At 32.3% G+C, this 13,828-nt stretch overlaps 1 protein-coding gene across 4 annotated transcripts; it reads left to right on the top strand.

Moving 5' to 3' along the window:
• Positions 1 to 647: 647 nt before the first annotated feature.
• Positions 648 to 4,182, top strand: LOC140887518 (3-oxoacyl-[acyl-carrier-protein] synthase II, chloroplastic-like). 4 transcript variants are annotated; one of them, XM_073294785.1, is made up of 13 exons: positions 648 to 945; positions 1,060 to 1,259; positions 1,370 to 1,573; positions 1,682 to 1,792; positions 1,883 to 1,978; positions 2,137 to 2,182; positions 2,275 to 2,354; positions 2,686 to 2,754; positions 2,877 to 2,961; positions 3,195 to 3,349; positions 3,451 to 3,531; positions 3,759 to 3,818; positions 3,905 to 4,182. In XM_073294785.1, exons 1-13 carry the CDS (start codon positions 741 to 743, stop codon positions 4,019 to 4,021), a joined length of 1,509 nt encoding a protein of 502 aa, XP_073150886.1. In that variant the 5' UTR covers positions 648 to 740; the 3' UTR covers positions 4,022 to 4,182. The 4 variants fall into 4 exon arrangements, with proteins under 4 accessions (XP_073150886.1, XP_073150889.1, XP_073150885.1 ...); XM_073294788.1 differs by having other exon boundaries at positions 3,192 to 3,349; positions 3,482 to 3,531; XM_073294784.1 differs by having other exon boundaries at positions 3,192 to 3,349.
• The last annotated feature ends 9,646 nt before the right edge of the window (positions 4,183 to 13,828 follow it).

The following is a 13,828-nucleotide window of genomic DNA, read 5'->3' as shown; positions in this document are numbered from 1 at the left end:
TTTGAAGCAGTTTGTGGTTTCAAGACATGCCATCTTTTATTATTACTAGTCAACGGACACACACCTTGTGTCTTGTGTGTAGCATAATATATAGTTGTACATATATATTTTGGTTACATTATTTTACAAAATAAAATATGCTCAGTGAGATGATTTTTTTTAACAATTATAAAATATGAATATTAAATCATACTCGATAACATTAAGTATATATTAGTAGAGATAAATGTGTGAAAGGAGAGTTATGAAATGAAGAAAAGAATTTCACCAAAATATTCAACTCTTGATCATTTATTAATAGTATAGATATATTTACTTGGTGACGTTTCTCTAGTCCAATTGATCTCACACTCGAGTTCAGTCTTCTCCTCCCCTTTGTATGCATACATATATATATATATGGAAAATTATTTTTTTTGTCATGTATATTTGTAACTTTGCAATTTTAGCGTTTATATTTTCAGATTTCAATTTTAATCCGCTATCTTTATTTTTTTTTGGCAATTTTTGTCATTTTTCCGACGTCGCGCTGATGTGGCACCAATTCAATGCTGACGTAAAGCTGACATGTACACGTCATTTTCCCCGTATATATATTCACTTCATTTATTTTTTGTATGAAAAAAAAAAGGATCAGAAACAAATCTTTCATCAACTTCAACTCAAGGTTTTATAAATCCCAGATTGGAAATATATACATTGGCGTGCGTAGGCAAATACGGATAAATAAAGTTCATGTTATGGAGGCATGCATGCCAGTTTCTTCTTCTTCTTCCATTTGCATTGATTCTCCCCGTTTCTGCAAATGGGGCACGCATCGCATGACAAACTACTGCTATGGCGTCTACAGTTTCATGAATTCTCGCACACCCTTCCAACAGTACTGCCAAGAATCGCACTTCGTTCGCAGGGGAAGGAAGCTGCTTCCCCGTGCTGCCCATTCTGGTGAATCATCATCTTTTACTGTTAATATTGACGTTTATGAACTTCTACAACAACTTTTCTTTTTTTTCTTGATGTTGGGGATCACATACATGGTTCCTTTTTGAATTCTTCAAGTAATGGACGTAGCTATGCATCGATCCGAGGAAGATACAGAGAAGCAAAAACGTGGAACAAAGCAAAGGCGCGTGGTTGTTACCGGAATGGGAGTGGAGACACCGCTTGGTGACGATCCTGATGTCTTCTATGATAACCTTCTTGAAGGCGTCAGCGGCATAAGCCAAATAGAGTCGTTCGATTGTTCCGAGTTTCCAATAGTACTATGTTTTGATTTCTTGATGTTTCTGTTCATTGCTCAATGGTAGTTAATTAGTTGTTTTCAGAGTTTGACAATCAGGGTACTGGTTAATTTCACTTTCAACTGCAGAGGATTGCTGGTGAGATCAAGTCGTTCTCGGCGGAAGGATACGTTGCTCCAAAATTTATGAAAAGAATGGATAGGTTCATGCTTTACACTCTCAAAGCAGGGAAGAAGGCTTTGGCTAATGGAGGAATTACTGAAGCTTTCATGGATGAATTGAACAAACGAAGATGCGGCGTCCTGGTTGGATCGGCTATGGGTGGGATGAAGGTATGTATGTATGTATGTATGTATGGCTTAGATTTTGTACTAGCACATCCCTTTCCTGAATATATATGTTTTGTTACCTCCTTCTGAGCTGTTTTATCATCTGGCCAGGTATTTTTTGATTCAATCAAAGGTTTTCGAATCTCGTATAAGAAGATCTCTCCCTATGCCCTGCCTTTTATAAGTACTAATATGGCTTCTGCAGTGCTTGCAATGGATCTGGTTAAGCAAATTCCATCTTTTGACAATATAAACATCATTGATTTGTTTTGGTTGAAACACTGTCAAAGCTTGATTACCTCTGTTTAACAGGGATGGATGGGGCCTAACTACTCGATTTCCACTGCTTGTGCGACGAGCAACTTATGTATACTAAACGCCGCCAACCACATCATCAAAGGTGAAACCGTAAGTCCCCAGCCTTTTCTTCACATTATGGATTCCAAATCCATTTTGGGTTTTCTGCATATTTACTGAAGAATGAACTGGAAATGTTAAAGATCTAATGATGTCAGACCATCCCATTGTCACAGTCTTACCTGATGTTGCTGAATGAAATTTTGTAGGACTTGATGCTCAGTGGTGGCACGGATTCAGTAATAATACCAATCGGTAATAGTTTGTTTTGATATGTGTATATATAAATATATGTATCTGTTTCGAAAACTCGCTTATTCGGTTTTCAAATCATGAACTTTGTGCAGGATTGGGAGGTTTTGTAGCTTGTAATGCGCTGTCGCAAAGGAACGCTGAACCTACTAGAGCCTCACGCCCCTGGGATCATGTAATATTTTATGTTTATGTCTCTGTCTCTCAACAACTTTTTTATGGAAATGAGAACTATCTCTCCCAGAAAATGTTACTGTAAATCCATTTATGTATCTTTGATATTCCAATCATCAAACCATGGTTCTAAAATGTTGTTTGATACATCGACCATACTTTAATTTGTTCATGTCTCGACTCTCACAGAATGTAGGACAGTGAAATGAGTAAAACCATGAAATGACGAGTCATAATTATAAATGCTAGCGAATAAAACCAAGCTGGTCACAGCTACTTATCCGTCGATCTGAAATATCACTTCCCCCCAACCCATGATTGATATTTGACAGAGTCGTGACGGATTTGTTATGGGAGAAGGGGCCGGTGTATTGCTTCTGGAAGAACTCGAGCATGCCAAGGTACCATGAAACTCGAGTTGTTTCAATGTTCATATTTTTGCCATCTTCTCACTCAAATTTCCCGGTTTGGCTGTTATTTCCAAATATTGATGATGTGTTACCAATTCTTTGTGAATGAGCAGAACAGAGGTGCCACTATATATGCTGAGTTTCTTGGTGGAAGCTTCACTTGTGATGCTTATCACATAACAAAGCCTCATCCAGATGGTATATTTCCAATTTTTTTAGCCTACAAATTTACCAGCGAATTACACATTCGTCATTGTTTTCTGCAACAAGACGGTTTTTGTTGTCATTGTTTGGATTTGATGTTCCCTATTATGTTTGATGTTCCATGTTAATAAGTTCTAATATGCATGTGCCCCTTCTTAATTATTGGTGTTCATAAAATAATAATAATAATAATAAAAAAAAAGCTTTCTGATGTTTCATCGAAGCAGGAACGGGTGTAATTTTGTGCATAGAGAAAGCTCTGGCTAACTCGGGTGTATCTAAGGAAGACGTGAATTATGTAAACGCACATGCAACATCAACTCCAGCTGGCGATATCAATGAGTATCAAGCACTAATGCGTTGTTTTGGGCAGAATAAAGAGGTATCCGAAACGCGAAATCTCTGTTTTTGCCATCATGAATGTTGATGTTTGCTAAAACTTTTGTTATATATGTGTGGCTAATCCAACTTATTGTCACGAAGCTTAAGATGAACTCGACGAAATCTATGATAGGACACCTTCTTGGAGCATCTGGTGCTGTGGAAGCTGTTGCTGCTGTTCAGGTAGGTACCTTGCATGTTTTACTTAGCCTCCTATTCCATCATGCTTATTTGTAGTGTTCCTGCTGGAATCATGAAGAAAAGTTTGAATATTTTTATTCATAAATCATAATTTTGAAAAACACAAATCTCGACTTCTCCCAAAGTTGCATGGAATTGAATGACCTTGGACTGAATGTTTGTTACATGGGTTTGTCCATTACTAAACTGAACCGTACGTATTGTCGCAGGCGATTCGGACCGGGTGGGTGCACCCCAATCTCAATCTTGAAAACCCAGATGAGGGTGTGGTATGTAACCAGATCATGCAATGAGTTAGCTTAACCTTGAATTCAACATGTTTAATCACACTGAATGAACTTTGTCGACGATGCAGGATCCGAATGTGCTAGTGGGACCAAAGAAAGAAAGACTGGACATCAAAGTTGCATTGTCAAATTCATTTGGTTTTGGTGGGCACAACGCATCGATTCTTTTTGCTCCTTATCAATAGATTTATTTGCGGTTGAAAAGAATTATACTAGAGAACATGTGAGTATGTAATTTAGTTGGAAATTATTTCCTACTAAGAAGAAAACACAAAATAAACGAGAAACGTACACGAAAAGAAAAAGACTTTGATTCTAAAAAAAAAAAAACAGGCACGTTATAAAGTTGATCACATTAAGCACGAAAATATACTTGGGTCTAAGTAAGAAACTAATATTTGATGACTTCTCATCAATTCTCCTAAGCATATACTAGAAAAGAGTATATATTCTAATTTTGTTTTTCCTTTCATTTAAATTAATTGAGCAGGTTTTCTCAGTAGACTTGAAAGATACGTACAAGTGTACAACTCTTTACACATTCTCGAGTTATTTCCAATGAATTCGATTACTAGCTGATATAACATTTAAGGATGCAAAATTCAATTCTAAACAAGAGTAACTTAATTGGAGAGAGAATTAAGTGTGAATTTTATGTAGAATTTACAAACAAACTTAAATATGGAACGAGTGAATCAAAACTTACATTAGAGCTCAATCAAAAGTTCGACATTGCTGGATATATATATATATATATATATATATATATATATATATATATATATATATATATATATATATATATATATATACTAGGAAGATGCACGTGCGCTGCACGTGATGAACTTAGAATTATATATATGTTTATTAACATCTAATAAATATTATAGATATCTTATCGACAATGGTCATAAACATTATTTTCAAACTAAACAAAAAGATATAAAACCAATAACTGAAAAACCATAATATTCATTATAGGTACTTTATTAAGTTTCAAAATTAAACATAAGGGAAATAAACTCAAAAACGGAAGATACGAAAATTTTTCAAGTCTCGTAAGTTAGCATATTTTGGCTTTTAGTTATGTGGTTTGTCAAAATATGGCTTTTATAAAATAACTTTTAGTTTTTTGTTGTTTTTTTTTGTCTGAAACCTCTAAATCTATAGAATATGATTTATTTGAAACCGGTGGTTTCCTACATAGCACGTGTGTTGAAATAAAATTTATATTACACACATTAAAATTTATCTGGGTAAAAAAATGAGGAAAATAAAGCAAAATGATCCTCAAAACATCAAAATAGGAGGGAAAAAGTTTGTTGTTTCCCTTATTTTTTGTTTGAAAAATTTTCATTTTTAATCCCTTTGTAATATTTCGGTTTTAGTTTTCTATCTTTTTTTTTTTTTTTTTTTGCAATTTTAGTCATTTCTCGAATGCGACGCTAATGCATTATCAATGCAGTGCTGACGTGGAGCTAGCTTGTACATCGTAACACCAATATTTTCAACGAAAATAGAGTAAAATAGCTAAAAATCAAAGCACACAGGACTAAAACTGCAAATGTAAAAATTCACAAAGTAACAAATTAATGTACTTTTGGTAAATTTTTTAATGTAAAATGTAAGCTTTATTTTTATAACATTAGAGGCATAAAAGAGCATAAGTGCCAAATAAGGAATCTCTAGTGTATTTAGTGATTTTGGGTAACCAAAAAAGCTTTAAAAAAAAAACAACAATTTATTGGATGAAATCCAAACTTTAACAATTTATATGAAAAAAAAAATCAAAACAATCCAACTTACAAGAAAATAAAATTTTCCCCTAAAATATATTATGTTTATATAAAAAATATGTAGAATAATATTTTTTTAAAAAAAAATGTATCCTTCACTCTAAAGTTTTGCTCCATTTTAATTATATAGCATAGATAATGCCATAATTTTCTATTTGAATGAAAACACTTGAAAAAATGAAGTAATTAAAATAAATGTACATACTATTTTCAAAAATATGTATGTAAGTACTTGATATAAAAATTAGGTTCATCTAAATGACAATTCAAGAGTAGTTAATTAATAGATTTTAAAAAACTATTGTGATAAAATGAAGTATATATACATTATTTGACAGGAGACAATTCAAAGAATTTATAATTGAGAAAACTCAATGAAAGAAGTGTAGTTTTTCCTTGCAAAAAAAAAAATGACTGTGACACATCATAATCATTAGATGCACACAATTTTCTAAAGTTAGTAAAAATTACCGTTCAGATCTAAGCTGTAAAATAGTAAATACATGACAAAAGATGCATAACATTTACATAATTCAATAACTAATTAAGAATATATATATCGTTGGATCCAAAAATACAAGAAATTTTGATTTTGATGATAACAAAACTTGTTATTGTGCTTCTAACAAATTTAGTAGGTATGTAGCTTATAGATCACAAATTGGAAGTGCTAATTTGTTGGAATACAATCTTAACTCAACTTAGTTTCTGGCGTAGCTGTTTGACTCAAGCTTATCTCATAGCTCAATTATCCAAATGATCAGCCGCCAAAACCGTTGCGTAACCAATGCAAAAGTCTACAAGTCATATCTCATGTTAAGTGTGTTGGAAAACTCGGCTCTCAGATCAATCACGATTGATACCCGGTGCAGCGGAAGTTTAAAAATTTTATCATGGAACAATTCCATGGTGTGGGTATCAACCGTTTAACGATTAAATTATTGTGTGTGTAAAATTCAAATAACAATTAATTAAATTTTACCTTCAATCTCGCAACGAGATTACTGGACACCAACAGATTTTATCTGCTCTTGTTGTCTCTCCCTGGAACCGATGAACTCCTTCAATCAGGTCCACGAACAGAGGTTTAATCCCTCTGATAGATTGCACTAGAAAATCTATCAGAAGTTTTCTGCGAAGAGAATAAACGAATCTGATTCGCTATTCCAGACTGCAATTCAAAATCACAGACCGGAAAATCTCGGGCAGAGGGGGAGGGGTCGGCCGAACAGAGAGAGAGAGAGCTAGGGTTCGAAAATTTTCTCTGTCTCAAAAATTATGACCTGTTCTGTGTAATTTCTGTACTGCAATAACTTATTTATAATGCAGGCCACTAACACCTTAGGGCCCATTAGTCATAAGTTAGGGCCCGACAAGCAAAGCCCGCATGTTCAAAAATTAATATAAAATTCATCGTGACTCCGATTGATAAACCGATTTTACCAATGTGCACAGAAACCATTTCTGCACATTTTAAAGTCAAGATAAATTTTCCTGAATCCGAATTCAGTGGTTTCCAAAAATGTCCATCCCTATGTCATTTTAGGAAATCCTACTCCCTTACTCTTATTTAAGAAGTCCAACTCCTTAGTTCATTAAATTTAACTCTTTAAATTTAACTATCTCAACGGGGATTAAAACTCCATTACACTGTGTGACCCTCAATGGTTCAGGGATACAGCTAGCCGTGGGCTCACAACTCCTTGTGACTCGGAACAACACTTTCCGACTTGCCCAACGAATCATGGTAAAGCGCCTAGCAACATCGCCCCATGATTCCCTAGGTATCACTGATAGTGCCTACAAGAACCAGTAGATTTTGGTTAGCGTACAGTACGGTCCCTTCATCCATATATCCCGATCGAATCAACAACCATTGGTATATCGAGAGTCGCTCAAGATTCGATAACTATGCAATACATCTTGAAGATCAAATTAGTGACATCGCATGTGCTACTAAGAAACCATTTCTTAAATCACATCAAGTACTCTGGCCAGAGATTCGTCACACTAATATCTCCTCAGATCGCATAGGATATCCACACTCGCAAGTATGTGGTGAATCCTTGACAACAATGCATCGACTCCTATATGTGTCGTAACTGTACCCAATCTCGACACCTGATGACCCCCATAGAGTCGGTAAACGAGTCAAAGCACAGCACTAGCATATAGAGTCTCCATGATGTTTCAAGTCGTAAGGACTAATGGTGTACAACCAAAACCGCGGACTTTATCCACTCGATAAGTGATAACCACTTGGAAAGTCCGGATAGGGTAGTTCGATTATTCATCCTATGAATATCCATTTGCATGCTTCGAACATCTCCATGTTCCCTACCAATGAAACGTGGTACTCCGCATCGCAAATGCTAGTCTCAAACTCGAGCGATCCTTATCCTTATTATCGGATGGCTCAATCGACTAGGAACAGTTTAGAATATACAGTGACTATAAGATGTATTTCATGATAGACATCTCCATGTTCTACCACATCTTACATACACTATGGTATATTCAAGGTCTTTATCAAAACAACAATAGTATATCACAATATAACAATATGAAGTAATATAAAGTCATTGCCATTAATAAAAGTGTAAATTACATTAAACAAAAGATTGTTTTTACAAAGAGTCATCAAAGCCCATAGCCACAAGTTGGCTCACTGGGCACCCACTCTTTCAAAGTGGACCAATTCGGACGATATATAGGCCAAATCATCGTCTCAAAACTAAGCTGGATGAACTTGTAACAACATATGGAATGACAGACCAGTTCTGATTTAATGGTCATATCTCTCAGCTTCTTGATCCAAATGGAATAATTCAGTATGCGTCGGAAGTATAAGAAGACGATCTACAAATCATCTTCACAAGTCCAAGTCTGAATCGGAGCCTAAAAAGATGATAAATCACATTGAAGTTTCTGGTTCTGCACAGGTTGATAACAGAACTTGAGTCTGTACATGGTTTGGTAGTTTGAGAATTTTCTCTCATATAAAATCCAAATGGAGTGATTTTTGATGTGTTGAAAAGCCAATACAAAGAGCTACAACTTTTCTGCTCATTGTTTTGGCCAAAAATCAATGCATCAAGATCTATTATCCCTTGACTTCTCAATCTCTCCTTGACCGTTTTTAGCATCTCTAATATTTCAAGCATTACTCTCTCATTTGAACTCCGAAATGAGTGATTTTTTTTATATTAGAAAGCCAAGACAAAGAGCTACAACTTTTATATTTTCCACTTTGCAGAGAAATCAATGCAACAAGAATTATAAGTACATGAACAAACAATATTTATTCAAGCAGTAGAGATGCTCTCACTTGGTCTCTCAACCGGTCGAGGTGCTGTCACCTGCTCTCACTCGACCGCTTACCGAGCGCTTGTCACCTTCTCTCACTTGATTGCTCACTAAGTTTGTCACCTGCTCTATCCAGTTGACTCATCCAGATGCAGATCTAGTCAACCGGTCAAAGCTACTTTCCAAAAATGAAAATATTACCGTTTTATTATTTCTAACAGTCATATTCTTGTGTCTAACGTCTATATCATTTTTGGATGCTATAAATACAAGATTTGGAGATTAAGAGGAAGAGAGAGGGAACGTCCTAAGATTATTCAGCTAGTTAGAGTTTTTCGACATCAATAGAGGGCATCAAAACAGTTTGTTTAGCTAAGTCAAGAGTTTGCCCTTGGTGCAAAGAACACGATATATTTCTTGAGCTTTCACAATCAAGTTCTTCACAACCCAACTCACTCACACACATTTTTAAATGATTTGTATACATTAGTTGAGCGAGTGTCTTTGCACAAAGACATTACAGATGTGTAAACTCTGTATCTTCAGTGTTATGTCACTGGATAGAGTTGAGAATTTAGGAGGGGCTAATTGCATTCACACCCCCTGTGAAAAGTTTAAAAGAAATAAAACACCCTGTGTAAAATTAATAGCATGTTAGACCCTATGTTTTAGAAAAATTAGCATAAAAACCCCTATGAGAGGGTATAAATGTGCCCGAGTTTGTATAACATAGGGGTAAAATGTGCTACATTTTAAAAAACTGAGGGATGCATTAGCTTATTAATATTTCTTAGGGGGTTTATATTTTTTAGACTTTTTACAGGGGGTATGAATGCAATTAGCCCAATTTAGGAGTTCCTATTTAGGCAGTGGCAGTGGGATAAGTACTAAGGTTGGAGTGGGTGTATGATAAGACGTTGTTATAACCAAAGTTTTCTAGCGTATCCTTCCCTATGTGAAAGAAGCGGTGACGTAAGAGCGTTGAGTCTCCGAACATCCGTAAAAAAATTCGTCCATCTTTACTTTATCGTATTTACTTGTTGTTGCTGTTTTGGATGATTTGTTGAAACATTTTATGTGTACTTTAAAACACCAAAATATTACATTCAAAAGTATTTGACAAAATAATTCAACCAAAATGTTTTTATTATCTATTCTTGCACTCTTTTCAAACGATTTTTCAAATGCTTAATCAGTTTCTATAGGGATTATTTCGAGTGTTTCCGCTTGATTTTGTAACCAAACTCGATAGAATTTTTCAGTGCTCAGTTCATTTTTGAACATTTCAAGAACGAGCTATTGTAGCTCAAAATATTTTAAACATGTGTATTCACCCCCTCTACACACACCCGATCCCCCAACATAGACATACAAAATACATGTGTAGTTTATATATATATATATATATATATATATATTAGAACATGTATAGTTTAAAAATCACAAAGTACATTTCTCCATCCGGGAGAAAACAATAAAATAAATTCACATTAAATAAAAAAATTTGACCAATACCCAAACCACCACAATAGATTCAAATAAAACACAATAATGACAAATGATTATCAACTAAAATTTTCTTATGTAACAAAATTATCTTAGTATTGCAAAATAAAACCACAAAATTTATTCATTAAATTTGATATTTAATTATGTTTTCGCCAAATTTTAACTTCTTATGGATTTTGGGTACCTTTCTTGATTTTTTTTTTATAGAATTACATATTATGGATAGTTAATTTTATATCGGAAGATTTGGAACAGATCTTTTGTAAATTAATATTCAATTTTATGCGAGCATTAAAATTTCAATTTTAGTCTGATATTTTTGTTTTTTTCAATGGTAATTTTAGTATTTTTTTTCGACTTGGTACTGAAATTGAACAAATACAGTACTGATGAAGCGTTGGCGGGTACAATATTACATTATCACTACCAATTAAATATGACGAAAATTGTCAAAAATAAAAGTTGTAGAGCTAAAACTAAAATGTGATAACATAATGACCAAAATTACAAAAATGACATAATCACAGGATCAAAAATGCAGTTTCTTCAAACATAATAAGTGCATAAAATTTACTTTCAAGAGAAAGACCGCGCTCTTCAATTTTAAAATAAAAGTTAATATAAGACAGTTCAAAATTGATTAATTAATATTAAAATAGATGAATGTAAAAATTTTAAATTAATATAATTACTTGATATAAAAATTAATTAAGTGAAGATATGACAGTACAAAAAAAGTTAATAGATTAACACAAACTCTTTGTAATTAGGGATGAATAAATTTTTAGATGAGAAAAAATATATTTGAAACAATCGTCATTCGAGAAAAAGTAACTTTGTTTTTCTTTAAAAATATTTATTAGGATACATATGTTTATGATTCAAAAGTTCTTTCAAAAAGCTACATTTTAGATGTATTCTATGAGATCATAAATACACATATGTTAACATAATTCAATAAATTATTTATACTAAAATTTTACAAAAGAAGTTTTGGGGAAAAATATATTACAAAATAAGATAATGTGACTAATTTTTAATAAATGTTGTTGCATGTAAAAGACAATTAAAAAGACATTCCGAATTATTCAATTATAAATTAATTAGATTATAAATTTAGGGGTTTGAATAAAATGTAAAAAATAAAATATTAAAAGTTAGTTTATATTAATATTTGTTAATGAACATTAATTTAGTTAAAATTAGCATGCTATAAAATGAGTTAAAATTCAAATAAATCCGGTATTGATTTGATTTCATATTCATTCTCGAAATCATTTATGCAAATCATATTCATCCTACATAATTAATTATAAATATTAAACAATTTTAAAAGAACAATTAGACATATTTGAATAATAATATTTTAAATAATAGTAATGGTTATTATTAATCCAATCTAACTTGATAACATGGTTTAAACATGTGTAATTTTTAGTAATAATAGTAATAGTAAAACCATAATCAATGCAACAATAAAGAATTAAATTAATTTTATTAAATTTTGTGAAAATGACTTAAACTAATGTGATTAGTTTTTAATAAATGTTGCTGCATGTAAAAGACAATTGATAAGACATTCCGAATTATTCCATTCTAAATTAATTAGATTATAAATTTAGGGGTTTGAATAAAATGTAAAAGATAAAATAAAATAAAATATTAAAATTTAGTTTATTTTAATATTTTTTAATGAATTAATTAAAATTAGCATGTTATAAAATGAGTTAAATTTCAAATAAATCCGGTATTGATTTGATTTCATATTCATTCTCGAAATCATTTATGCAAATCATATTTTTTCCTACATAATTAATTATAAATATTAAACAATTTTAAAAGAACAATTAGACATATTTGAATAAGAATATTTTAAATAATAGTAATGGTTATTATTAATCCAATCTAATTTGATAACATGGTTTAAACATGTGTAATTTTTAATAATAATAGTAATAGTAATAGTAAAACCATAATCAATGCAACAATGAAAAATTAAATTAGTTTTATTAAATTTTGTGAAAATGACTTAAACTACCACTTGACTTTTCACATACAAATGAAACAATAATTAAGACAAGGCCAATTTATATATATATATATATATAACCTTAAAATACCAACATTAACATACTAGCATGTGAATTTCCAATCTGTATTGGACAGAAACAGTCATTTTATCTGTACCATTCCAAAAAACCAATTGCAATTTCGTCAGCGGCCTGAAAAAATATTTTTTTTAATAAAAAAAAAACTGAAAATGATGCTAGCGTGCGCAAATTAATTGATTCTCACTGGCTTGTTCAGAATGTGACTGATTGTCTCACAAACAGATCCAATTTCACGATGGTGTGTTCTTTGAGAAATTACAGGTCTTTATGTTGACAATTGTCAACAGATTTACGAGCAACGGAATTAGCATGAAATAGACGGCGTCGATACTTAATCCATCGAGGAAATTGCTGTGCTGGAATAGGAATGCTTAATGGTTCGCCAGTTTCGGTTCTAAGCTAAAAGCTCGAAACCAATTCGAACCGAGAACCTTATTTGTAATATCCGACCAGGCTAGGACTGAGTCTTTGGACCGGTTTTTTTTCATTGAGAAAAAACTGAAAAATATTTTTTAAAAACTCTTTCAAGCACTACTTAATTAAGATCTAGGAGCTTCAATCTAAGGGAGTGTTTGCAATAGATTGTGCTTTTGTAGAAGTGATTAATTTATAGATTATAAAAAAGTTAAAAGAAAAATCAAAAGTTGGTAGTGTTTGGAAAAAAAATGTGAAAATCTAAAAATCAAAATTGGGTAGTGTTTGATAAATAAGTGATTAGAGTGATTTTAGCAATGACGTTCTTATTAGAATCACTTTTGGAGAATCATAATCATCACATGACTAGCTTTTGGATTTTAATTAAGTTAAGCATAAGCTAACACATAATTTAAGTATAAAAAACACATAAAAATGATTTTTTTAAGCCAAAATCTAACAATCACTTTTTTTTAGTGATTGCAAACACTCCCTAAGTTTTGTATGTTGGATAAAAGACATGTAGCTATTTGAAAATAATAACAATGAAATTAATTCTATGGTTTTGACAACTTATAATCGTTTGTAAAGTGTTGGGACTTAGGAGTCTTAAAAATCGACCTCCTCCAAATTTGTGTATAAAAATTCTCCTGCAGAATATAACTTCTATACAAATAATATAACTTTTTCTTAATTTGTTTAGTCAGATTCAATCAGTTTTTGACTTCCCAGCCACCCATTTGATAACTCCAGGGCTTTAAAATAGGCAAAAAGTAAACATATGTAACGGCCCATGATTCTAACAACGATGAAAACACAAGCAGCCAAGACATTTAGCAACACAAGCTTTAAAGAT

This window comes from Henckelia pumila, chromosome 3, assembly GCF_033568475.1.
Source record: "Henckelia pumila isolate YLH828 chromosome 3, ASM3356847v2, whole genome shotgun sequence".
NCBI lineage: Eukaryota > Viridiplantae > Streptophyta > Magnoliopsida > Lamiales > Gesneriaceae > Henckelia > Henckelia pumila.
Note: the sequence above shows the minus strand (reverse complement) of the source record. Positions and strands in the feature narration are given on the sequence as shown.

Excerpts from the sequence above, each read along its gene's own strand:
- LOC140887518 (XM_073294784.1), top strand. The coding sequence starts at position 741 with ATGGAGGCATGCATGCCAGTTTCTTCTTCTTCTTCCATTTGCATTGAT. Across the intron at positions 2,355-2,685 it reads CCTCACGCCCCTGGGATCAT|AGTCGTGACGGATTTGTTAT; the intron begins GTAATATTTTAT and ends GATATTTGACAG. Across the intron at positions 2,755-2,876 it reads AAGAACTCGAGCATGCCAAG|AACAGAGGTGCCACTATATA; the intron begins GTACCATGAAAC and ends GTGAATGAGCAG.